We start from the raw sequence: 27,628 nt of genomic DNA, 5'->3' as shown, positions 1-27,628 counted from the left end.
GCATTGTAGAATGAGTATAATTGCTACTTAACAATTACACTGCATCATGCAGTTATGATTTTTCCACTCTCAGCAGTTTTCAAGAATACAATATATGGTTATTCAATGTTGTCACCAGGTTGGACACTAGACTTCTTGAGCTTATTCTTCCTGTGTAGCTGCTGATTGGTGTCTGCTCACTCTCCACTACCCAACTGTTCCACCTCTGGTGATCACATGGACTTCTTATTTCCATGACAGTCACTTATGTCAGGTTCTACATGTGAGTGGGATTTTGAAGTATTTGTCTTGGTATGGCTGCCTTACACTCTTTCAGGTCCATCCATGCTGTTGGAAATGATGAGGCTTCCTTCTTTTAAACAGCTTCATGACAGTCCATTGTATATATCCACCACGTTTTTATTATTCATTCATCTGTTGGTTGTTTATGATGCTTCCACATCTGAGCTATAAGGAGTGTGCCATAATAACTATGACAATGCCTAAATCTCTCTTATGTATTGATTTCATTTCTTTGAAAATATATCTAGTGGTGGGTTTGCTAAATCACGTGAATAATTCTGCTTTTTCTAAATCACATCAGCTGTTAGTAATTTGAAGATGAATTTGGAGCTATTTTTGCAAACAGTTGCTTGGTGGAATTACTTAAAGTCAAATTATTTTGGAAAGATGGATGATTACAAAAGGCATCTGTTTGTTCATCATACTTTTGGGCTACTTTTCTATGTAAAGAGGGAAAATCTTGATTTTTTTTTACCCTTATTTTGCTCTGCTCTTAATATACTCTTGGGAACTCCTTAAAGTCGTGTTACTTTGGTGCGGATTTCTTCCTCATTTATTTTTCTTGAGTAATTTGTGCTGGGAAAAATTCAAACAAAAAACAAAATAAAAAAAATCAAATAAGATACAGAATAGCTGTGCACACCTTACATGTTGGACAAGGAACTACCTGCCAGGTTGGAACCCAAGGCCCTGTGGGTAGACATACTTGAGTAGAATAAGTTCTGATACCTGGGGATACGGCTGAGAAGGTGATGTTGAATATTTGCACTGTTGCCAGTGGTAGGCATTTGGCATCTTTGGAAAAGTCAAAGTAACAATGGAAAATTTTAAGGGTACGTTCTCATTTTTCTTCATTTCAAATTATTTCCCTATTTTTTTCAATTTCTTTATCTTCAAAATGCCTTTGTTGCTGGAATTGATTTTGACTAAATCTCACAGACATCCCAGCAGACGGCCTCCTTTAGACATGCTGTCATCTCTTTTAGTATGTGTGCTGCCAAAGCGAGCACATACTGTCATTTCTTTAGGGAAACTTGTTTAATGTTCTAGTTCTATCATTCGTCCTAACTGAAGCAATAAGCAGGTTCACAGGCAAGCTCACTTCCTTTTCCAAACCATATCAACTACTCCTTGGGCTTATGGGTAGCAAAACCGGCCTGATGGAAAGGAAGCGTTTGAGTCTTAGTAGATGTATTGGAAAACGCCAGGCATGGGCACTTCCTGTAAGGGTGAAGGCACTTCCTGTAAGGGTGAAGGCACTTCCTGTAAGAGTGAAGAGTGGGAGTTCTTCATATTGGGAGTACTTTGATTTTTTTCTTCACTAAACATGCGGATGTGTGAAGGTCTGTGTGGTCTGGAGAGCCTTGCAAGGAGTCTGACACTTCTGTGGGTCGGAGTGAGGCTGACACTGAGCTTACAGGACACAAGCCACACGGTGCAGCTAGGTTTCCCCAGCAAGAAGCTTGCAAGCAGTCATTTCCTTCTTCAGGACAGAGCTATTAACACGTGCCCCCTCCCCACTCAGGTACCAGCCGGAGGTTATACTTACCCATTTTCCACATCCTCAATGGTGTTAGGAAGAGGCTGATTCTTGGTTTCCGGAAGGCAGAAGACAAGTAGTCCAGAAAGAATGGGGAATACTCCATACATGATCCAGGGCAGGTGGGGAGAATACACGATTAGAGTCATTAGGAGCGGAGCCAGGACTGCTCCCATTCTAGCGAACACATTGTTGATTCCAGAAACCGTTGACCTTTGTGTGCAAATAACGATACAAGGAAAATCTGTACAAGTCTGAACACACATTTATCACCTTCATTATAAAGAACAGTTTGGCAGAGCTATCCAGCTAGCAAGCTCTGATCTTAAAAGTGACATTTATTATTTGGCAGTATTAAGGCAAATTCAGAACTTCAATTTGTTGCTATTATGATAGGGATAAAAGTAGCACCAATCCTGCAGAGTGGTTCTTAAGACAGTGAGATGATCTGTTAAGGAACCTGGCACATTATGACAGGTATAAAGTTAGATTTAATCGAGTAACTGAAGCCTTCATTTACACTACAATTGACTTCTCTGCCGTTTAAACAGTGTCTGATTTATTTCCGAAGTAAATGTGCATTATTCCAGCTAAGTCCCATTTGGAAGCCAGAAAGATGATCTTTTGGGTTTGGTACCTGAACACTGTAGGGATGAGCTCCATAGTGTGGACAAAAAAAGTAGCATTGCCAGCAGAAGTAACACCGATTCCCAAGGCAGCTAACACCACACGCAGAGTTTGCATTTCTGGAGAGAGGAAAACAAGATGAATCAGGGAATCTTGGTAAAGAAATCTGTCCATCTCTAAATACTAGTGAGAAGATTCTTGGGAGGTGTGTGGGTTTCAGGTGTGAAAACTGATATGCAAATAGCAGCCTCCCAGAGGCTGGTGCTTGGAGGAATGTGGATTGCAGAAAATCATGGCTTAAATGGCGAATGAAGTGATCTCAGTGAGTTGCTTCAACTCCTACTGCATATTCGATTAATTTTGTTTGTGTTACTTGTCCCGTGCCCTGTCCTGTTAGGCATAGATGTACACGTAGGTATTAACTGAGGAATTCATGGCCAACATCTTGAGTGGTTTAAAACCAAGGGTGAAGGGAAGAATTTTTGATGTGGGGCAAGTGTGTTACCGACAGTAACAAGTGGATTGTGTTTGTCTGGGACTAGACAGTGTGAAGAGATTCAGGATCTAGACTGATTCAGAACTATTTGGAGACAAGCAATGTCGTCCTGAGAGAACTAAAACAGGTGCTTATGAAATTCATTTGAGGGGGTGGCGTGTTGCCTCAACTCATAAATCCTGCACCTCCAAGTACCTAGATACTAGATGGGCACTTTTTCGTGTCCCAGCTGCTCCACTTCCCATCCAGCTTCCCGTCTGTGGCCTGGGAAAGCAGCAGAGGATGGTCCTAAGCCTTGAGAGCTTGCACCCATGTGGGAGACCCAGAAGAGGCTCTGGGCTCCTGGCTTCGGATTGGCTTGTCTTTGGCTGTTTTGGTGATTTGGGCAGTGAACCAGTGGGTGGAAGATCTTTCTCCCTGTCTCTTCTTCTCTCTGTGAATTTGTCTTACCAATAAAAAATATTTAAAATATTAAAATTTATTTAAAATATTTAAAAATTCATGAGAAATAATTTTAAGATGTTATTAAATGATGGAGAGGGCTCTTCTATAAGTCTCTAGGTTTGTGTCAGGAAGAGCTGAGCCCACCAGGCTGGGGTACAGAAAGATAAATTTCTGCTTTGGGAACATGGCTAAGTTCCCATAATTACCACGGAAGTTTATTCAATTACTTGAGTAAAACAGATTTTAAAGAGTCTGAGTTTATTTATCAGTCTGGTCCTTGTTTAGATGCAGATTATAAAAGAAGGTAAAAAAAATGGAGGGAGATTAGACACTCCCCTTGTTCCTAGCATGCACTTCTCTTAGTGAAAACAGGATTTTTATTTCCTTGTAGTTGGGGGCTTCTCTTCAATTGTTGTGGAGTTGTGGTTACTCAAATGCCAATTGCAAAAGAGAATATGAAAAGGTGTGCGTGAATAAGGCGGGAAGGCCTTCAAACTCAGGGTCTCAGATGCTAGAGGTGAGAGAACACTGTGTGCCCATCCGTGATGCAGGTGCAATGCCTGCACTCTCCACCAGCATTTAGCTACTCCGAGAGTGTTGAAAGGCAAGTGCTGTAAATGAAGGACTTGTTCTGTGCAGTGGGAACTGGCGTCCAGGTAATCCTGCCTGTGGTGGAGACATCAGGCTATTTGAGCCACACCTTGCTAACACAGGCTCAGTGGAAATCCACTTCTGAGTTACTATGATTGGTTTCACACCGTTATGTCAACTTCATGTCATCCTTCAAGTTTCATTGTCAATGACATTATATTTTGGCATCAGGGATATAAAACCCACGTAATTCTTCAGGATTTAGGGAAACCACTTGCCCCCCAAATTCCTGGCTCTCTCACCTTGGAACAAAAAGGTGTTGAGCAGAATGCAAAGTCCTACCAGGAAGTAAAACAATGACTGATTTATGCGACGATCCAAGTGTTTCATTATCAAATGGTCAGAACATCTGGATATGAGTGTGACAGCTCCAAAGAGAACCTGGAACATGAAGATACTGCTCCCCAAGTCCTGCAGGTTGAGGATCAGGCCCATAAAGGGTACAGTGGCTCCCAGTCTGAGGTGAATAATGGAGTAGAGACAAATTTAATAAGGTTTTGAACCGAAGAAATGTTGCTTACAATTTTGAAATTTCTACAGTTGATGATGCTATTATCCCAATAGGGTGAAGTCAGTTCGAAAGAAGATGTTTTATCTTGCTTCATATATATATGTATATATATATTTACTTATTCATTTTTTAAAGCAAGATCTAAATAGAAAATCATGATGAAACATGGTGTCAGATGGACCCTAAGGTGCAGTTTTCTTGAGGCCCCAGGAAATGAGGTATTAAACATGCAAGCATCCCGAAAACATACAGAAAAAGTAATAGGAAATCTGAATCCATCACTCAACTGGAACCTGTAAGGACTTGAGCATAGATAGGATTATATGTTAGGCACTAGTGTTATCATTCTGTAAGAGTCTTCCGTGCTTTTCAGCATGGAGACGTGCTTCACTTTAATCCTGGAGCGTGAGGCTGCAAGAGCAGATATAGGGAACAGCTTTCCGTAAGTTTCTGAGATAGAAGGATATAGAGGCCAGTTTTAGGCAATTTGAGAACCAGAAGTGGTGAAAATATTCTAATAGTATCTTATAGTTGAGGCAAGGAAACTGACAACTAAGTATATGTCCAGGGACATGTTACGGACACATGGATTTGTTCATACTTTAGTAAAGGCTCTGGAGGAGACCTGAACTTGAGTTATGGACATGTCGGGGCTGGTCTTTGTTGGATAGTAGGCTAAAATGTTGTACCCAACGCTGGAATTCCATGCTGCTGCACTGGGTTGAGCCCTTGCTCCTCTTTTCTGATTCAGCTCCCTGCTAATGCACCTGGGAAGGCAACAAAAATGTAACCCAGGTAATTTGGGAGCCCTGTTACTAAATTGGGAGACTTGAATAAAGTTCCTTGACTCTTACCAGGCCCATTCTTGATCCTAGATGATGTCATCTATGGAATGAACTAGTGGATGGAAAAATCTCTCCCACACAACTAAATTTGATTTTGAAATAAATGAATAATTAAAAAATGTACATATATGGTTCCATTTATATGAAATTAAAAAACAGACAAAAAATAATCTGGTGGGGGGACTACAGTTAAGAATATTTGGCACTTCTGAACAAGGTCTTGTGACCCTGCACCCTCGTGAAAGACCCAGAAGAGCTCCTGGCTTCAGACTGGCTCAGCTCCAGCAATTGCAATCACTTGGGGAGTGAACCATCAGACGGGAAGGTCTTCCTCTCTGTCTCTCCTCCTCTCTGTATAAATAAATCTTAAAAAAAAAAAGAAATAGACAAAGGATATGAGCAGGAAATATGCGAAGGTGAAATTGAAATGGCCAACAGATACATGGAAATGTGCTCAGGATTAGCAACCACCCGGGAAATGCAAATAGAAAACTGCAGTGTGGTGTCATCTCACTCCAGTTAGAATATCCTTCACCCCTCAAATTAAAAAGTAACAAATGCTTGTGAGATTTTGGGGTAAATGTGCCATATTTATGTTGTTGAGAGGAATACAAATTGGCAGAAACACTGTGGAGAAGTAGGGTGGGAGTCCTCGGCAGCTAACAATGGATCTGCCATATGACCCAACTATTTCCCTCCTGGAAATATCTTCTGTTTGTGGAAGACAGTATGCCCAGAGAGTATAAAAACTGTGTGATTGCCATACTGTACTGGTGTTTAGTTATAAAGATTGATTCACTAAGTCATGCCATGTAAATGACACTGCTCTTCTCTCACTGTGGTACGGTCACTATCAGGATATTACAAATATCACTTTGACATTAATAGTTTTTTCAAAATAAAATAATATTTATGTGTGTATATATAATGTCCCTATTTTAAGTGAATGTGGCAAAGTATTAAGAAGTAAAACAAATAAATCGATAATGATAACGAATGCTTAATATTTGCATTTTAACTTTGTTTTCTGCTCAGAAATTAAAAAAAATAAAAGTATATTTCATGCTAAAGCTTTACTCTCTAGTGAGAAACTCTAATGGAGTGTGTCCATGGAGCCTTGGTAAGTCCCACGGACTCTCAGGCTGGTAGAATAGCCTGCAACGTGGCACTTTAAGATAAACCTTTCTTATGTCATTTATTTTTTTCTTATGTATTCATCTATCACCAGAAGTGTTGCCAATACTTTTTAAAAGAATAAATAAAGTTGATTTCCAAAATTTTATGTTTGTGCATCATCCAATGAAGCTCACCTTACAAAGCCCAGGCAGCAGATTCTGAAGCGTAGTTTGGGTGCACGGAGCAGCTCCATAATGGAGGTTTTGGTCCGGGTTCTATCCAGCTCTTCCTTCATGGTGGATCTCACAAACTTCAACAATAACAACAGCAACATCAACAACAACAAAACAAGCATTTATGATACATCCATAGGCAACATGGTGAGTCTTAGTGGATGATAGAGAAATGGTGTCTACTACACTCACGGTATTTCTGTGTACTCCAATTATCTCATAGGAGGAGTGGCACCTCAGAGCAGTTGTACAGGAGAAATTTGTTTAAATACTGAACTTACAAAGGGAAGAAAGATTTATATTATAAAAGGAAAAACCACAAGAACTTGCTTCAGGTTTCACGATTTGTCCTAGACACAGAGCGAAAAACTTGTCTTTATCTAAAATAAGAGTGTTTCAGTTACAGCAATCAGCAAAAAAGACATTCTTCGCAAAATTAGAAAAATGTTAGAAGCACAGAAATGCCTGAATATTCGAAGCAATAATCTAAGCAAACAGAACAAAGCTGAAGGCCTCACAACACCTGATTTCATGACTTGATCCAGACCTGTAGAAGGCTGCATTAAAAGCAGATGTAACATGAGGCAGAATACAGACCCTAGAAATCCATGCCTCAGCAGCCAGCTGGTTCTGGAAGATGTGCCAAACGCCTTGCAAGCAAATGGCTTTTCTGAAAACTACACCCACTGAATCCTTAGGTTCTGAGAAATGCTGGTCTAAGAATGACAGCCGTGCAGCCTCCTCTCACGAAGGGAGTGCAGAGTTAACGGCAGGGAAAAGAGCAGACAATACATGAATGGAGCAAGATTTGAGCTCAGGCCAGTGCCGAGACAGGTAGAATACAGTAACTGTCAAGGAGTTTGGCACAAATCTGGCTTAGAATCTTAGTCCTGACACTTTCTATGTAACTTAATATCTCAGAGCATGTTGGTCAACAGGCATTGAACTATAGTGAGATCGGCGAAATAAATTCTGTTGTGCTATTTTTCGATAGAACCTGTAGGTAATGAGATCACTACATAAGAGTGCTTCACAAAGGTTTTGGAAAAAGGAAACAAAGGTTTATCTTGGTATGTAAACTGAAATTCATATGTAACTGTTCCATAGCACACATTTTATATGACTTTTTTTTAAAAAAAGAGATTTATGTATTTTTATTGGAAAGGCAGATTTACAGAGAGAAAGAGAGACAGGGAAAAAGACTTTTCCTCTGTTGGTTCACTCTCCAAGTGGCTGCCTCAGCCAGAGCTGAGCCAATCTAAAGCCAGGAGCCAGGAGCTTCTTCCGGGTCTCCCACACCAGTGCAGGGTCCCAAGTCTTTGGGTCGTGCTTGACTGCTTTCCCAGGCCACAAGCAGGGAGCTGGATGGGAAGTGGAGCAGCTGGGACATGAACCGGTGCCCACAAGGAATGCTGCAGGGTAAGGATCCCGCCATTGAGCCATTTTGCTGGACCCCTAGATGAACTTCTTAAAACCCCAGGGAATAGCAGTGATTGCCCAAGTAATGAGGTGCCTGCCACCTACATGGCAGACCTCGGTTGATCCCCTAACTCCTGGTTTCATCTCCATCCTTTTGGAGAGCGAACAAGCACATATGAATTTTATCTTTTGATTCCCACCTTTAACCATATTCTCTCTCTCCTCCCTTCTCTCTTTATCTCTTCCTCTACTGTATAAGTAAACAAGATAAAAGCATATCTTAAGACGAAGTTATATAGGTTGTAAAGTCAGATAAAGGAGAATTTTTTCATGTGAAAACTGTAGTGGCTGCCTTTGAAACACAGCCCCCAATATCACTTCCTGATAGTCACATGTCTGTGTAATTCCCTCTTTCTGAGTGTGGAATGCTTTTGAAAGCAGAATATAGCAAAGTTGTTAGATGGGTGGATTATAAAACATTGCCCCTTATGTCACACATACTGGGTCTTTTCTCCAACGGTATACCTGAAGAAGCAATGTCACTTTGGAGAGACCCATATGATAAGAAATGAGGTCCTTAGTCCAGCAGTCTGAGAGGTGCTTCATCCTTTCAAAGTAGAGGGAGCCGTCTCCACGATAACATCATGTTGGCAGCTAAGACCTTTTGGCAAGTTGTGAGAAGCTGTCTAGGAGATGTGCTGGCTAATATGATATTTGAAGCCATTATATTTTGGGATCATTTGTTCCATTGCAATTGTCAACAACTGCTAGTGTAGGTCTGGGGATGGGTTTGTAGTTGGGAAATGGACATAGGGTAGCAGGATGTTTTACTTCAGGAATTTGGTAGAAAATGGAAGCAATGGATCAATTTATTTTTGGTGCAAGAAATTTTAAGTCTGTGCACAGTTTTTTTTTTCTTTTAATAATATGCAACTCCATTGATCGCTTTGAAGATCCTTTTGTTTTATTACACGATTGTAGCTACCCTCTGGATCTTGAGCAGGTTGCTTCTGAGGGTCAGTAGAAGTGAGAAACATGCAATTGAAAACTGGAGACAGGGGAGTCCATGTTAGGAATGATACAAACTTTAATAAGATCATTATCTGTAGTTATGTGGAAAACATGACATGGACTTAACAAACTTGACTTTCAGCTAAGGAAATGTTTCAGTCAATGTGTGGATGAGGTCTCTATTTCTTCTTACTGCCAATGGTAAAAATAAGAGAACAAAGGGAAACTGTCAACAAAAAAGGAGCTGGTTTGAGTTTCATTAGGAAAATCAAATTTTTACTTCAAAAATTCTTGGAAAAATGGAATTAAAAGATAAGTTTACTTTGGAATAAAAATGTCCCGACATTGCAACGTAATTTATTTTCATAAGATGCACCTTCTACCACAAGTTTGAAGTGTCCTTGTATTATCTCAGATTTTTCAAATGGCAAGTGAAGCTAACATTAATGAAGTGCTGTTAGGAAAACATGTTGTATTATAATGATAAAGTCCAGCTGTGAATGTGTCATGCTTTTTTTTTTCTTTTTAAGTTTCAGCTCACTTTAATGGACCCACAGTTAGTGAACATATTTGTAGAGTACCATATGAAGCTTGGATACATGTATATACATTGTAAGATGATCATAGCAGGGCAATTAGCATATCCATTGCCTCATATATGGCATTTATCATATTCTCATAAAAATCAAACGGTCAGTTTATCATTCAGAAGTATAAGATGCTTTAAAGAAATTAAAGATGTGCCTCTTCAACAGGCTACTTAAGTACACTTGTCTCTTAGTCATCTCAGCAGAAGTCTAAGTTAGAGAAATTATTATCTCAAAGGTATCTGTTGGTGTAGTCTTTAAAAAAAATGAGATTCAGGCCCGGCGGCATGGCCTAGCGGCTAAAGTCCTCGCCTTGAATGCACCGGGATCCAATATGGGCGCCGATTCTAATCCCGGCAGCTCCACTTCCCACCCAGCTCCCTGCTTGTGGCCTGGGAAAGCAGTCGAGGATGGCCCAAAGCCTTGGGACCCTGCACCCATGTGGGATACCTGGAAGAAGGTCCTGACTCCTGGCTTTGAATTGGCTCAGCTCCAGCCATTGTGGCCACTCTCTGTCTCTCCTCTCTGTATATCTGCTTTCTAATAAAAATAAATATTAAAAAAAAAGAAACTAGATTTGTTTATTGTGTTTGAGTACTGGATTCATTTGGATTTTCATGCACATTTTATTCTACAAGGCATTTGCTGTTAGGGTTTATACAAGGCTATATATTTGTTGTCTTTACCAATCAGTTTTCTTGCAGCAACGCTCTTTACTTTTTCTTTCTTCTTTTTTTTTTAACCAACTGATTTCTAATACTTTCTTGTCCATTAAAACTAGAAACTTCCTTGTGTCCTTTTAAAATGACTGTATATGGGCCCGGCGCAGTGGCGCAGTGGTTAAGGTCCTCGCCTTGCACGTCCGGGATCCCATATGGGCGCCGGTTCTAATCCCGGCAGCCCCGCTTCCCTTCCAGCTCCCTGCTTGTGGCTTGGGAAAGCAGTCGAGGACGGCCCAAAGCTTTGGGAACCTGCACCCGTGTGGGAGACCCGGAAGAGGCTCCTGGCTTTGAATTGGCATAGCATCGGCCGTTGCGCTCACTTGGGGAGTGAATCATCGGATGGAAGATCTTCCTCTCTGTCTCTCCTCTCTGTATATCCGCCTTTCCAATGAAAAAATAATAAAAATAAATCTTTAAAAAAAAATAAAATAACTGTATACAATCCTGTCGTAACACCTGTTCAATATAGTGATTTCTGAATTTTCGTGTTCAATAGTATAGTGTTACATTACTTGAAGGCAATTACTCTGATTTGATTATTAGTATATATTATCATGCTGGCACAATGTTGCTGCTTTAGTGCCTTTACATGAATTAGTGAGATATTGCTGAATGAGTCATGACGAGGGACTCCTTAAAAAACCATGGTTCTCAGAAGCTTGTCTGCACAGGTGAGGACATTGGGGAGCTCATTATCTGTGCTACCGCCACCACAGTGTGTGCTCAGCACATTACTTACATATGTTGCATAATAAATACATAGTGAATTATTGGGTAGATGTATAAAGTGAAAGAAATCATACTTCAATGTCATCTTCTACATGGATAATTATTCTTCCATTTGGAATTTGTGTTTCCCCAAAGGAGACTACGACTTGGTAAAATAGTGAGAAATGACCCATACTTACTTTCCTGTATATGGTCAGATAAGGGTATTTATAGATATTTATGTGCCCTCCTCCAATGAATTTAAATATCTATGTTCAACTTTTTCACTAAAGGAAAAATGTAGTTTTTTTCAATGCCTCCTCTCTACAATGATGAATTACAGAGACTCAGAACAGAGCTGTAATACCCCACCCTCAGAATCCTAATTCTGGGCTTGGAGTCTCCTGAGGGTCCCAGTCTAGGGAGATCGTAAGGTTATGGCACTTCGTCCCAGTCACCAGCCCCCCCTTCCCAGATCACCTCAATGGTCAAGATCTCTCCAGCGTTCTTTTTTCCGTTTAAGTGTGCCGCCCTTTTAAGTGCTTTCACACCCTCCTCCAGCTGATTGGTGGTAATCAGCCACCGAGCCGACTCCACCAGCCACCTGCTGAAAGAACACACAAACCACAGTTCAACTCAGCTGCTTTATTGTCTCTCAACCTTAACTTGAAGCGGCTTTTCACCTTTATTTAATCTAAGCACTATAACTTCTAGTAGAGTAACTTCTAACCAAATTTGCCTCCTCTAGTCTTAAGGCGAGATATGTATCCAACTAGCAGCAAGTGTGTTTAAGTAACCTTACAGGACAATGATTAATAAGAGATGATGCAAATCACTGATATCAGTTCTAATTTTATTAATGTGCCATTCAAATATCAAAATTAATACTTGTAAAGGATATAATTCAGTGGCTTAAGCAGCAATCACAAGGTTTCACAAGCATTCCATAATTCCAGAAAATTCTTGTTGGTGTCTATAGAAGATCCCATACAAGTTAGAAATTTCTCACAATTCCTTCCTCCTCCACCTCTAGGGATCATCTACTTACTTTCTGTCTTTATAGACTTTCCTATTCCTGGCACTTTATGTAAAAGGAATAATCCAATATGTGACTTTTGTGTCAGTCTATAAGACCAGTGTCACCCCTATGTCAGGATTGAAGACACTACTAACACGGAAGCCAATGCCCTTTATGAATATCGGTACAACAGCCATCCACTAAAGACTAGAGAACTAAGCAGCAAATTCAAAGGGTTATGCACCACGACTAAGTGGGATTGACCCTGGCATGCAAAGAAGGCTTGATATACAAAAATTTGTACCATATTAACAGAATTAAGCGTAAAAATTACATGATCATTACAAATGTGTAGGAAATATTTGGCAAAGCATGGTTTCATGACAAAAAAGACAAAAAGTAGGACACTTAGGACTAGAAGAAAATTTCTATAAAATAATAAATTTCCTACACATATTTCAGTTTCATGTCATTCAATCTGTGTGTCTGTTTTTAATGCCAGTGATATGCGGTTTGGGTTATAATAGGCATGTAGAATGTTTTGAAATCTTGCATTGTGATGCATCCAATTCTGTTCTTAATGTTTAAAATTTCTTTATTGTTCATGGTTTTTTGTGTTTCTTTATGAATTTTAATATCTTTTCTAACTTGTGAAGAATGCTTTTGGCATTTGGTTGACGATTGAGTTGAATCTGTGCCTAACTGAATAATATAGACAGTTTGATAATACTAGTTTTTTTCAGCTCATCATCATGGGAAATGATTTCCATGTCTTTGGTGTCCTCTATTTATTTCATTAGTTTTTTATATTTTTCATTGCAGCAATCCTTCACATCAGGGTTCAATTTATATCAAGATATTTATTTTATATAGTTACTGTCAATGGGATTGCCTTGATAAGTTCTTCTGTAGTGAAATAAGTTCTTTTGTAGTTATAATCATGCTACTGATTTTTGTGTGTAGATTTTGTGTCTTACAACTTTGCAGAATTTATTAATCAGTCGGTTGGTAGCAATTTCTGGTTCTCATGTGTATAGAGTCATGCCACTTATGGACAGGGATTATTCAACTTTCTCTTTTTCTATTTATGTATTTTCTTTCTTTCTCCTACTCAATGATTCTGGCTAAGAGTTTCAGCACTGTCTGAATAACAGTAGGAAGAATAGATTTGTCCACTAAAGACCTTCACAGAAATGCTTTAGTCTTTTCCCAACTCAAAATGATATTTACTTTTGGGTTTGTTATATATAGTCTTTTCTGTGTTGAGGTATGTTCCTTCTGTACCTAATTTGTTTATATTTTTCATTCTGTTCATGTAATTTATATATTGGTCTGTATATGTTATATATTGGTCTGTATATTTTCCCATATCCATGGGAAAAATTTCACTTGGCCATGGTGAATGCTCTTTTCGATGTGCTATTGTATTTGGTTTGCTGTTTTTATTGTTTTGAGAATTTTTGTCTATGTGTTCAAAAGGGACATTAATCTATAGATATCTTTTTTCTGTGGTATCTTTCTCTGGGTTTGGAATCAAAGTGACATTGACATTGATAACGAGTCTGAAATGGTTTCTCACTCATTCTTTTCCCTTTTGTGATAATTTGAGAAGAACTGATACTAGTTCTTCCTTTAGAGATTTTAGTGTTCAACTGTGAAGTCACGCTGTGCTGACATTTCTTTGTTGGGATCCTCACTATTTATCTTTTTTTAAAGATTTACTTATTTTTATCGGAAAGGCGGATATACATGGAGACGAGGAGAGACAGAGAGGAAGATCTTCTGTCTGATGGTTCACTCCCCAAGTGACCGCAATGGCCGGAGCTGAGCCAATCCGAAGCCAGGAGCCAGGGATTAGAACCGTCACCCCTGTGGGATCCTGGCATGTTCAAGGTGAGGGCTATAACACTACACTGTTGCCCTGAGATCCTCACTGTTACTGGTTCACTTTCATCATCACTTTGGTGTTTTGTATGTTCATAATTTAAGTATGGTAGGCTTTTATATTTCCAGACTTAACCATTTCTTCCAGGTTTCACGATTTATTGGCATATAGTTTGTCATAGCAATTCCTCATATTTTATATTTCTCTTGCTTCAGTTGTAATATCTTTTATCTCTGATTTTATTGATCTGTGTTTGCTCCTTTTCTCTCAGTATAGCAATTTATTTCATTATTCTTTCATAATTTTCATGGTTTATTTTTATTTACTTGTTCTCTAATCTCTATTGCTTTTTTCTTCTAACTTGGAATGGTTTGTTCTTGATTTTCTGGGTCCTTGAGATGCAATGTTAGATTGTTTCTACTTTTTTCCCCCAAAAACTTATTTTACTCATTTGAAAAAATTACAAAGCATTGGATAGGGAGAAAACTTCTATTTTGATTTCTTCCATTTCCTAATGTTCCCTCGGGAGCATGCTGTTTATTATCCATGCAGCTGTATAATTTATAGAGCTTGTTTAGTTGTTAATTGAAAACTTTGTTTCATTGAGGTCAGAAAAGACACATATTTGTATTTCTTCGAAGTTTCTTTAAATTTGTTTTGTGGCATATGGTCTATTCAAGAAGGTAATGAGGCTAATGAGGAGAATTAATCTGCAGTTGTTCGATGCTAATGTTTTGTGGATGCTAATGTATTCTTTTTGTATTTAGTGTAGGTTAAGATTAATCCTGTTTGGCCCAGTGCAGTAGCCTAGTGACTCTAGTCCTCCTTTGCATATAGGTGCCAGTTCTAATCCCGGGTGCTCTATTTCCCATCCAGCTCCCTGCTTGTGGCCTGGAAAGCAGTTGAGGACGGCCCAAAGCCTTGGGACCGTGCATCCATGTGGCTCCTCGCTTCTGGTTTCAGATTGGCTCAGCTCCGGCCATTGTGGCTGCTTGGGGATGGAAAATCTTTCTGTTTCTCCTTTTCTCTGTGTATCTGCCTTTCCAGTAAAAGTAATAAATCTTAAAAAAAAAATCTTAATGAAGAAGGAAAACAACTCCGTAGTAGTAACATTTCACTAAAAAAAAAATTAATCCTGTTTTTTATTTGTTGATTTGTTGTCTGGGTGCTTACATTGGTGAGTGTGGTGCTAGAGGTCCTAACGTTCATATACTGGAACCTGTGTCTTCCTTCAGAGTTACAACTTAAAAAGTAATAAAACGAAGTGCTCTGGCATTGCATGCCTGCACATTTACAATGGTTACATCTTGTTGAATGGATCTGTTTATGTTTAATAGTTTAATAGTTAATAGTTAAATCGTTAGTAGTTTAATAGTTTATGTTTAACTGATGGCCTTTTGTCAATTCTCCAGTCAGTTTCTGTAAACACTTTTATCTTTCCTAGTTCTGACTGTATTGAATTGTTCCAAGTCATGGAGTGAGGTCATGCACAAATTTTTCTATTCAAGGTTTTCATTTTTCTTTTTGATGACTGACAAAATAAACATTAATATCTATTTTAGATAACCTGTTGTGTTATGTATTGTCAAATTTTGATTATGTGAAAAGGGTTGAGTGCTAAAAAATTTATTTTTGGATATGTGCTTATTTTGAAATATTTGAGTAAACACTTGAACTGTAGATGAATCTGGTCAACAACAGGTTGAATTGCCCTATGTGGATGAGATTTTTTTTACCATGATGAATAGAGGATCCCATTTTGAGCAGATACTTTAAGTCCCTTTGGCATCTTTGACAGGTTTTTAGACAGTCAAAATCCTAAATTCTTCAGCTACTGAGATTCCCAGTTGGGCCCTTGGTGATGTCAGTGGACGTGTCCCTCATCTTCCAGAGGTGGTAGCTAAGCAGGTTATTTAGAATGTTTGGAAAGTACTTTTAATAAGCAAATTGATGCCAAGCTTCACAATAGGTTAACATAGACATGTTATTCATGTAAAATTTCTAGAAATTACATAAAATTTATAAAAGTCTGTTGAGTGTTATCAGCCATGATGGCTATCTTGCTGAAAATGAGGCCTAGAAAATTCAAAAAGGACAACCACATTGTAAAAGACTTTGGTTGCTTTCCGAATGCCATGTGGAATGAATGCAAGGGTCCTTTCTTGTCAATACTGAGTTTTAAAATTTTAACCATGGGTATTTAGAGGTTTTTTTTTGCCATCCATAGTTTTGCATTTTTCTCTAAGATTGTGAAATTTTGTGAAAACTCTAAATTTATGAAAACTCCAACAAATGTCCTTGAATAGCAAGTTTCTGATAGTTTTGATCGGATAAAAGGTTATAGACCTCTGAAGAAAAGGGACTAAAATCCATAAAACTTTTAATGCAGAGTGAGCAAGAACAAACCATATGAGATTGATTGAATTCATAAAATTTGTGAATTTCTGTGTTTTTTGTTTAAAATATTGGTGGCTCATACCTGAGTGCTTTCTCTCCTAGGTTTGGGAATTCTTTCCTGTGATTTGGGTTATTTCCAGTGCTTTGCAAACAGATGGTGATACTTATTTACCTCTACTGAATCCTGGCAAAATGCAAAAACTTAAAGAATTTTTTGGTGGCACTGTGTTTGTGTGAGTTAGATAAGAATCTGTTACTCCTCACTAAGATACTGAAGATTTCTCTGCACATTCCTCCTAAAACTGTTCAGCGCCTCAACTGTTGACAGATGTCTTGTTAGAGTTATAAGCCAGTTTAGACTATCCTAAAATCTGCCAAAATTATGCTTCAACACTATAAACTGCTAAATACTAAAATTAGAATAGACATGAGACAGCTGAATAGTAATCTATAGCCATTTTAAGGTGTATAGAACCCGGTTATATATAAACTAAAATTGAAATGTCAATGAAGTAGTCACACAATGTGGTTAAGAACTTGTATTCTTTAACATATTGGTTACTCAATATCATGACAAATGATTCCATAATGTTGTAAATAGTTGTTGATATTATGTTGTGGCTTTTAATTAATTGGGATGATATTCTGCCAGCTCTGCCTTCAGACCAGAGATGGTCTCCTCAAGAAACCGTTGAATTTATCTGGACAATAAGATGCTGGACTCTATGCATGGTACATGCTTGCAATGAAAGAATCTTGACTGGATTTGAACTGTAATACTGCAACAATGTGGAGGAATCCATCATGGGGGGAGGGTACAGGAATGGGTGGGGGTAACCCCAGAGTCTATGAAACTGTGTCACATAATGCAATGTAATTAATAAAAAAAAAGAATCTGTTTTTATCTTAACTGGATAGAGTTGGAAACATGGGCATGTCTAAAATTATGCACAGAATGCCTGGCTTTGTAGTAAGTGAATGGAGTTATCACTTCTTAATAGGCCGTTAAATTTAAAAAAGTTTAGGTACTGTACTTGATAAAATTTAATTATGCCTTGGATTGACTTTAAATTTGAGAGTTTTAAAGCATGGAATTATTATATGTACTTAATGCAAATAGCCAATCAACTATAATGGGTTTGCTTTTTATATTAACTCTGTTAATTAATTTTAAACTTTCTAACCTTGACAATTTTCTGGATCTGATGGCTGTATCATTAGTCAATCTCCCTGTTGAACTACAGGAATATTAAGTTATAATATGTATGCCATCAGATTGTATTTCTCTTCATTGTTTCTAAGACATCAGTTTGATTCATTATGCTCTGGTTAGATTTGTTACATATGATTGCTTTGGGGCTTTATGCTGATTGTCTATAAGACTTACACAGAAGCGTTATTCCCAGCAAGATTAATCTGACCTGGCATTTGAGAATGATGGAGCAGATAAAGTGAACAATGGTCTCCAGGGAAAGTAACCTAAGAATCACTCCTTCCAAGGCCTTTTGTTATTTGAATGTAAATAAAAGAGTATTTGAAACTGTCTCTTGGTTATCAAATGCTTCTCTCTCAACAAAGGACTAGATCAACAACCAGGTCAAATTCAGCCTGGCAGTGAAGGACAAATGTAAGATGATTGACTCCATCTTGATTTTTTTATTCTCTCTCTGTCATTGAGATCTACTTCTGAAACAAGGACTGATCAATCAAAGGGAGATTGCAAGCACCGCTGACCAATCAGGAACATGGACATGAGCCAATCACACTTTTCTCAGCCTCAGTTTCAGTCTATGAGTATCTTTACCCCTAAATCCTCAGGGATCCCTGGAACTAATCAATAATTGCTTGGCTCCTAGTCCTTCACTTTTTGATAAATACCTAATCTCTCCTGTCACTGTAACATCAGTAATTGACTTTCTGTATATTGAATGAATGGAACTGGTTTGCGGTCCTGTAGAATACCTCCAACTAGTTTGGGAAGCTGTCTGGCAAAAATCACATTGTGAGTATGAAAACAGAGAAAGGGAGAGAAGGTACATCAAGTTTGAACTTAAATAATGATCAACTCTCTTATGAGAAAGATTGTCTGAGGGCATATCCTCAGTGACCTAAGTACTTCCCACTGGACCCATCTCCTATCTGCCACAATTAGATCTGACCTCCATCCCTAATCCGTCAACTATTAACATGAAGACATCAGTGTTTAAGCATCCACATGAGTTTTGAGGGAAAAAAATTCTACTTAACCCACAGACTTTCTTTGCTGTTTTCCATTTTCCCTTATTCTTTTCATTGAGCAGTGATACTTCAAAAGATCTCTCCTAAAACTCAAATCCCTACCTTTGTTTGACATTGCTAGTGTGTGTTTCTTTAGCTTGATGTAGTCTCTTATTAAGGTCTTAGCTGTATTTTTAATTTAATTTGCTAAATCTTTTTCAAAATAATTATTTCTGAGCTTTTTGCTACCTCTATCACTGTGTATCAATTGTTGAATTGTCTGTGTGTATTCTTTTCTCTCTCACTGACTGTTGTTGAGCCCATTACTTTGCAATCATTTGTTTTTTCCCTTTGGGATCTGTTGATACAGCATTGCCATGTTCCTTTGTGACATCACATTATCTGTTTTTCCTTCATGCTACTTGGGTCCCTGTGTTATCTGTATGTTTGGCTGATCCACTGTTTTTGTTATTGACACTTTAGGAAGACTTTCATAGTAAAACATTCTCCTTGTGGTATATGCTGGGGTATTGTTGGAACGAGTCTCACTTGCTTTGGTTCCAGGTATTTGATAGGATACTTGCATTGCTTCTTCAATTGTCATCCATGTCTGTTGATATCTTAGGAACCCAGGTTGCTGAATGTGGAGTTTTGTGATCAGATGGAGTTTCATTGTCATGGTTGGGGAGGGTTCACTGGTCATTCTGGTCAGAGTGTATATAGATTTAGGTGTTGTCTTGTCTGTTAGTCTTCCACAGGTTGTACGGGACTGGGGCCACTTATGATAGCCCATTCCAGTGAGCTGTGGCTGCATAATTCACAGCGGGTATTACCCAATGTGCCCGGTTGTGGTGTAGAGTCAGGGTGTTCATGAACATCCTGATGCTGTGTGTGGGGTTAGTAATAAGAGGATTGGTGTACTCACCCACTTCTGAGGACCTCACTGGTCTACAACATTTAAAGTCGGCTGCTTGGCTGCTTTCCAGGGCCATAGTTGTGTAGGAGCAGCTGCTTGGATGATTCCAGGGGTTATGAATGACTAGGTGGGCAATCTGCTTCCCAGAGTGTCAGTGGCCTGATCATCTAGTTCAGGGGTCAAAGGGAGGATGGACAGTACTTCCTGACTGATTTTCAGGGGCTTCATTAGGGACTCAGTACAGGCTGCCACGCTATTTCCTGGGACTTTAGGAGTGTAGGCATGCTAATTCAGCTAATTTGTAGGGCTGGGCTGGGTGAATATCTAGGGGGCAACTCTTGACTTCTTTATAAGACCTTAAGTGGATGCCTGAGTGGGGAAAGTTATAACATGTGCTGTGCTATTTCCCTTGGACAATGCAACCGCGTGGTAACCCAGAAGCTCCCTCTGATGGGCCTAGGACCTGTGAGGGCTGCAGGCACCTTCAATAGCACATCCTTCAGCTATCTGTGGCATGAGTATCTCTGCTGCCTATCCTTTCCCTGCCATAATCCTTTTAGGCTTGCTATTAATATTAAGAGTTGCCATGGTGAATGTTGCATACTTTATTCCCGTTTCTATGAGGCCATTGTGTAATTCTAGACTCCGCAGTATCTCTGCCACAGCCCTAGAGCATTCCAGAATTCTGCCTCACATATGCCAGTGGAATCTTTTTTTTTTCTACTCCTGGAAAGTTTCAAGTTTTTTATGTTAGCTTAAATATAGTCTTTCAAATTACTTCTTAGGCAAATCATCAGACAGGTCAAATAGTGATAGCTGTGTTTGCCATAATATTTAGGAGGATTTTTTTCCAAGGCTATACGTAACTAGGGAGTGGAGAATGGAATTAGGATGTTTTAAAACAACCCAAACTCATAGCCTCCCTGAGAGTGGTGGAGTTTTCTTGAATGTTTCACTAAATATCTGAAACAGATCTCACATTTTTTGGTTAGTTTTGTGCTGCCCTTGTTGAAGGTCTAATTTTTAGTAGTCCTATTTTCTATTCTTCCCTGAAATCACCTCCATGTCAACTCTTTGTGTTGGAGAAAACACACTCTTCTTACTTTGAATACTTAAAAATTCAATGTCATTTTCTTTCACACAATACCATTTTATAGGGAAAAAGCCATGACATCATCTTCATCATGTACATTACATTTTCCAAAGTTAAGTGAAAAATGCATTTGCATCATGACTAGGTACATTTTTCCTATCAAGCTGATTTGATGAGTAATTTTGCCCGTATTGTTCAACAGCGATGATGATCAGGTTTTACCTTCCCCAGTTTAGCGTCCTTCTTTTCTTAGCAAATGGTGAATGGGCACCAGAGCTCATGGTGAGGGCAGTAACTAAACAGAACTCAAGTGTCAGGAATTCCCAATCTGCTTCCACCATAGCTCCCCTTGTGGTTGTACCTACCTGGACAGTAATGCGAGGACAAACAAAGGTAGAGACATAGCCAGATGTAGCGTGTACCAGTCTCGAATGGCAAAAGCCAGTCCTCCTAGGAGCATCTGCCCAACGCTGTAGGAACACAGGATCAGCGTTACACCTATATACTGTGATTTGGGCCCTGTCCATTCAGATACTGGAAAAAGAAAATGACACAATTTTAGACAAATGGCAATTTCAAAGCCGACTGAATGTGAAGGCACAGTGATAGTCTCAGATGACAGACTTACCTAGGTTGAAAGAGTTTGCCATAATATTTATGGTAGTTAATCCAGCCAAGAAGCGCAGTATACAGAAAGTGAGGATGCTGGGAGCAAAGATGGCACAGGTGTCAGCGAGGGCTGTCTGGAGGAGGCACCACGTGTATATTCCCTTCCGGCCATACCTTAGAAATAACATAAAATAACATAACGTAGCAAGAAAAATAGTATGTGGAAGTCTTGACAAAAGGTGAGACATCTTGAAATTTAGTGGAACACCAAATTTAACTATTTAACAAGTGGAACACTGCATTATCGATCTGGTAGAATTACTGTCTTTGTCAACACCAGGAATCACAGATGTAGCCTATTTGTCAGCACAAGAGTGTTATAACTCTCCTGGCCAGCCATCACCAGAAAGACTTATTCTACATGAAACCATAGAAAACAGAATAGGATATGGGAAATTATCTCAAATATTTTTTACACAAATACATGCACTGAATTACAGTTAGCTTGGATGTCACATTTAGAATAGTGAGAGTGAAGTCTAGAGAGCTGTTCTTTGTCTCTGCATTATCAAAGCAAAGCTTTTCACAAAATAAAGGTACCCCGTTAGCCAGTCCTTAGTCAAATAGAATACTGCTCTATGGTAACAATCCTATCTTGTACCGTCTCTTAGCCCCTATTCCCACCAAAGGTATCTAATGTTACAACTTCTACAGAATGTATTAATTTATTTGCTTTTGATTTTTATCAAAGTTGGAATCATATATAATTCTGTTTCATACATATGGCAATAGCTTGCTTCTGTTTATTGTTGTTTGCAAATTTAGAGAGGGGCAGGCATTGTAGTGCAGTAGGTTAAGCCACTGCTTAGAATGCTTTCATTCCACGTAAGAATGCCACTTCAAGTCCTAGCTAATTTGCTTCTGATCCAGCTTCCTACTAGTGCATTCTGGGAGGCAACAAATGATGGCTCAAGTGCTTGGGTGCCCGCTTCACACATGGAGACCCCAATAGTTCCAGGCTCTTGGTTTACTAAGTGCATTTTCCGCCATTAAGCTGAATTTATAATCAGTTCTGTTCTACTGGGCCACGTGGATGACTACCCAGTATTTGGGGTGTGATCCAGTCACAGAAGATCTATCCCTCTCGGTCATGGCCTTTTTAGAAGAAAATTAACAAGCAGACATCTAAAATGAATTTACATAAATATATCACATTTTCCATTCTTCTATCCCTGAGTATAAACTGAACTTACATCTCAAGAAGACACTTTAACATTTTCTTTGAATTGTTTCATTCTTTAATTCACTTCCAAATTTGAATTGTAGTACTGAGCCTTGAATCTGAACACTAGAAGTGAGTAGACTGTATACATGTAATATTTAACGGTGCAAACTCAAAGGTCCTAATTTTTAACTAAGACAAATGATGACACTGAGCATCTGTGGTCCTTGAGTCTGTGAGACACGCTTGAATGATAGGCAAGGTGATTGTCCGCTTTTGCAGGTGCTCTTCCAGGCCACAAGAAGTTTCAAGCTTCTCAGTTCATGGTCATCCTATATCATTAGTGTAATTTACACTGTATGGTTGCAAAAATTACCTATTGGACTATTTCAGAAAGCTCAGAATGCCTTCTTAACCCAGCAGGAATACATTGCTTCACAATCAACAGATTTTGTAATGATGATTGCACACTACGGGTACATAATGCTGTGGGCATGCAATGAGGACCAGTCTGTAAGTGTCCATTACTACATCTATTGCAGGGTCTAGGTGTTTTAGACAATTGTCAAGACCAATAACACTTTTTTTCCTTTGCTCTTGGACATGTAGGAATCTTCTGTCTCACTTCTCCTTTCTCTCCTTAGGTTGAACTCTAACACCTAGCCCTCATATCTTGGAACATGCTCTGAAAAGCCCTCTTGAAATTTGTTTGAGTCTGAATTAGAAGGCTTCCTATGTCTTCCTTCATGCACACAATGAACAGATTTATCACAGCTAATTATAATATTCAGATCACAACCAAACACTCTTATCTGACCGGAGCTCCCTGAAATCAAAAGTAGAAGTCAGTATGTTGCATAATATAAAGTGCACAGCATAAGCACAGCGAAGATTTCTAAAATAAGTGAATGCATGAATTGTATGACCAACAACCCAGCAGAAAGTGAAGTGACACTTACCTGTCTGAAAGACGACCAAATATTAGACCTCCCAGTAGTGACCCACTCATAAAGAGCGTTTGAACCACTGACTTTAACGACCGAGATTCACATACTAGATTCCACTGGAAGAGAAAAAAAAGTACAGCAGAATTTTAGGGGTATTTGATCCTTTTTGTTGACCCTGATCCGTGACCTCCTGCTATGGAGGTCCCCACCCAGCTTCATCTATGGTCACTCTCCTCTGGTTGCTCAGACTCTAAACATACTGCACTCATTTCCATCCTTCAAATGTAACTTCCTTTCACCTGATATCCGTCCAGTCATCTGTAATTATGTGTTGGTACATCTAATTAATTTTCCCGTTGATCTGAAACTCCCTTTATTATGGTAGTGTCAACACATTTTGGGTGCCCTAACTTAAAGTATAAAAAATTAATTTAAAAATCTTCGCTTATCAAATTGAAAAAAGTGTTTCTAGAAAGTTTCTTTCATCATCTTATGAACATGCTGCCTAACACTACATACCTAGTTACTACGATAATTATTTACATGGTTTTAAAGACTTTTTATACAGGAATAATTTTAAATTCATGAGACAAAAGTTTTAGCATTGTACAGAGTTTCCATATACCCTGCACCCAGCTTCTGCTATTTTGTCCCAATCCATAGATTGTTCCTATTTTCCCAGCTTTTAATGTACAGATTCCCTCTATGCCTCCCTTGTTGTCTATCCTCTAATTTTCTTGAATGTGTAGGAATCTTCACCTAACCAACATTGTGTGTTCATACCGATAGCATGTTTTTAACGCCCCCATAGCAAGAGAAACATGCAGTATTTGCCTTTCCATGTCTGACTTATACCACTTAACAGGACATCCTCCAGTTCATACATTTTGTTGCATATGATAATATTTGATTTTTTAAATGGCTAAGTAAAATTCCATGTGTATGTAAGCCGTATTTTAATTATTCCTTCCTCTCAAGATGGGCATCTTGGTTGATTCCATATCTTGGCTGTTGTGAACAGTGATAACTGGTAGATCAAGTGTCTCTTTGATCAACAATGTCACGTGCTTTGGATGCATATCTAGTGTATATTGTTGAGTTATTACCCAGTAAGATTCCTGAACCACACAGCAATTTTTCAGCCTTTGCAGGCCTAAAAGAAATCTCTAAATCGTTTTTCACAGTGGTTATCCTAATTCCACTGCAATGTATAAGACTTCTTCTTTATTCACATCCAGGATAGCACTTTTTTCCCCAGAATTTTAAAAATAGCCATTCTAACGGGAGTGAGGCAATACTTTTATTGTGGATTTGATTTTCATTTCCCTGATGATCAGTGATAAGGTCTATTTTTTCCTTAGTATCTGTTGGTGATTTGTACTGACCATACATTGAATCAGTTTGAAATCTTCAACAATATTAAATTCTGGATCTTTTGTCTACAGGTTTTGAAATACTTGATCTGTGCATCCATTTTCAGTAAGCACTAAGAGTAACTGAATTACCACTTGTCTAATGATACTTCAGTTACTTTGAAAATTGTAGATTAGCCCCACTCTATTAGGTGATATATGACATATTTGCAAGTAGGTTTATGTTTAGTTTGTTCACCAATCCCTTCTGGTACACAAATAAATTGCAGTATAAACAGTTGTTAACTTCTGAAAAAAGAAAAGGCAAATGACAGTGTCCATCTGAGGAATCAGTCCAAAAAGAAATTCCAGTCTATATGTTAATTCAAAACACCTTCAATTCATACGATTCTCTATAAGGCGATTTAAATGAGCATTCTTACCTTAGTCACGATGGTGGAGAGGAAGTAGCTTTGGTCATACACCCAGCCATCCACACAGGGCTCTGTGTCTGACTCACTTATGTTTGAGAGGGTCCCATTCAGGTGAAGGAGCTGCCACTGGGGATGGATAAAGCGATGACACTTCTCTGGCTTCAGGTTTGAGTCCAGGGGGATGGAGACTCTCAGGAGATCATCCTGGCTGAGGATGCCAGTGTCATTGTGGGAGACAGTGTGATTGTCAAGGAGAGGGACCCAGCAGCGATGCTCAGGGATGGCTGCAGTGAAGTTCTCCAGCAGAAGATGAGGGTATGCTATCATGTTGGCAACAAAAAAGAAAGCAATCTGAAGGATCTGGAATCTTCCCAGAGTTCCAGCTTGATCCAGGAGCTCATCAAAGGCCATTGAGGCTGAAGGGCTTGTCTCCAAGAGGAAGCACAGCTGTTTTATGGAGAGAAGTTCAGAGGAGATGATGTTTCCTTTCACCAAGTCCACTAACTGTAGACTTAGACTCCACTCTCCCTTCAACAGGCCCTGACTTACCACTGTAGAAGAGCACAGACAAAAGTCCCCAAGGTTTTTTGTTCTTTGCTTTTGGTTTAAAAATGTCACAGATATAATGTTTTGGCAAACAGACTTGTTGATGACTGGTCCTGCTCAGATCGCTTGCCTGTGAGTGATCCTCACCCCCAAGACCTGTGAGAGCTGAGCAGACTTTCAGGTACATGTAATTTCCATATGGCCTAAAGTACACATGCCCAGGCATCTGTTGTCATTTTCAGAGGGATGTTGCAGACCCACAGTGATGTGCTTGATGTTGTCTCCATAAACCACAGGGCAGGGCTTTTCCTTGGTTCACACTGAGCTTTGACTCTGGGTTAATGAAAAGTCTCTTTAGTTAAAATAAAGCAAGGTGGAATGCTGAGTGGAAATGCTGACTTCTGATCACTGAAGTTCTGCTTCAGTTAAATCATACCGGTGACAGTCATTTTAAGTTTTTCTGCAATAATGAAATTAGGATAACGGGCAAGAAAGAAGGCAGTAGTATGAAGTCACCGTTACAAACGTTATTATCTTCCAGTTAATAAAATAATAAATTAGGACGCCTTCTCATCCACTTCATTTTATTTTTTTATTGAATACTGTTATACTTTAAGGCATTGGGAATTTGGATTTCAATATGTGAGTTTTGGCAGAGTGGAGACAAAATGCAGCCCATGATGAAGTTATGCAGTCCGTTTATTAGTTTCCTAAAGCCATGAACAGTATGTAAAAGTAGCAAGATGGGAATCAAGCAAGGCAAACCATTTAGAACTTTATCAGTAGATTTTACAAATAATGACAATGAAAGTTGGCAATTCACTGAATATTCACTGTGACTGAATGATGTAATCATTTTTAACATTTTTTCTTTTTATACTTATTTTCTTTCCTTTACACTTTTTGTCTTCCTTTCATCACTGAAAAAACAGGTTTAGAGAGATTATGTAACCTACCTAAGGATGGATATACCAACTTAAAAGATGAAGAAAAATATGGACAAAGGTAGCTCTAACTTGAAGAACAAGTTCTTTGCTCAATGTAATGGACAAATTTTATTATTATTTGTCATCAACATACTGAGAAATAATGAGAGTCAAAGTGTGTGAGAGAGAAAAAGCAAAAATCATGACATCTCATTCTTCACGTTTCCCAGAAAACAGACAAGTTGAATAGAGGAAATGAGAAAGTATCATAGTAATCCAATGAAAATGCAAAAAGGAAAGAAATGAATGTTCTTTGTTCAAAAAAATAATGCTTCTGTAAAAATGAGGAAATAAAGGAAGATGCCCAAGTGCAAGTACTGGTATTGGGAATAAAACATTAATATTTGCTATGTGTATCTACTGTGTATTCATCTGAGAGTCATCGTTTTCCTTATTTTATAGGAAAACATAATATGCAAAAACGTCTTACTATTTCCCTCATTGGTTGATGGGCCTTCTGGTGTGAGCACTGTAGAAAACTTAGAAAATCTGGCAGAGGCCCAGTGTTGGGTACCCAGGAAAGGATTTGACTGATGTGGTCAATGGAAGACCAGATAACCAGGAAACCGCATAATTGTGCAATCATCTGTAAAATTCTCAGAACATCTTCATAGTAACAGGCTTTATTTTTAAATTAGCCTCTGTATTATTTTCAGGACAAAAGAAGTCCAATTACTGTGGATGTTTATTTATTATCAGATGGAGGAGATGGGGAGATGTTTGTTGTCTTGCCAGTGCTGAATTCCCAGTTGGAACCTCTGTCATTCTGCGATTTGTGTCTCTGGGCTCTCATATTCTGCTCCATCCCCTTTCT

General features: G+C 38.8%; 1 protein-coding gene across 1 annotated transcript; it reads right to left on the bottom strand.

The window, feature by feature from the left end:
• Nucleotides 1-1,827: 1,827 nt before the first annotated feature.
• SLC22A24 (solute carrier family 22 member 24) lies at nucleotides 1,828-25,693 on the bottom strand. The gene is made up of 9 exons (XM_040981851.1): nucleotides 25,292-25,693; nucleotides 23,509-23,612; nucleotides 21,347-21,501; nucleotides 21,084-21,252; nucleotides 11,673-11,796; nucleotides 6,707-6,822; nucleotides 4,283-4,497; nucleotides 2,460-2,568; nucleotides 1,828-2,035 (listed from the first exon to the last, which is right to left on the bottom strand). Exons 1-9 carry the CDS (start codon nucleotides 25,691-25,693, stop codon nucleotides 1,828-1,830), a joined length of 1,602 nt encoding a protein of 533 aa, XP_040837785.1.
• Between the last annotated feature and the right edge of the window lie 1,935 nt (nucleotides 25,694-27,628).

This window comes from Ochotona curzoniae, unplaced genomic scaffold, assembly GCF_017591425.1.
Source record: "Ochotona curzoniae isolate NIBS_2020 unplaced genomic scaffold, NIBS_Ocur_1.0 contig_3527, whole genome shotgun sequence".
Lineage (NCBI taxonomy): Eukaryota > Metazoa > Chordata > Mammalia > Lagomorpha > Ochotonidae > Ochotona > Ochotona curzoniae.
The sequence above is the reverse complement of the archived record's forward strand: the minus strand, read 5'-3'. Positions and strand labels throughout refer to the sequence as shown.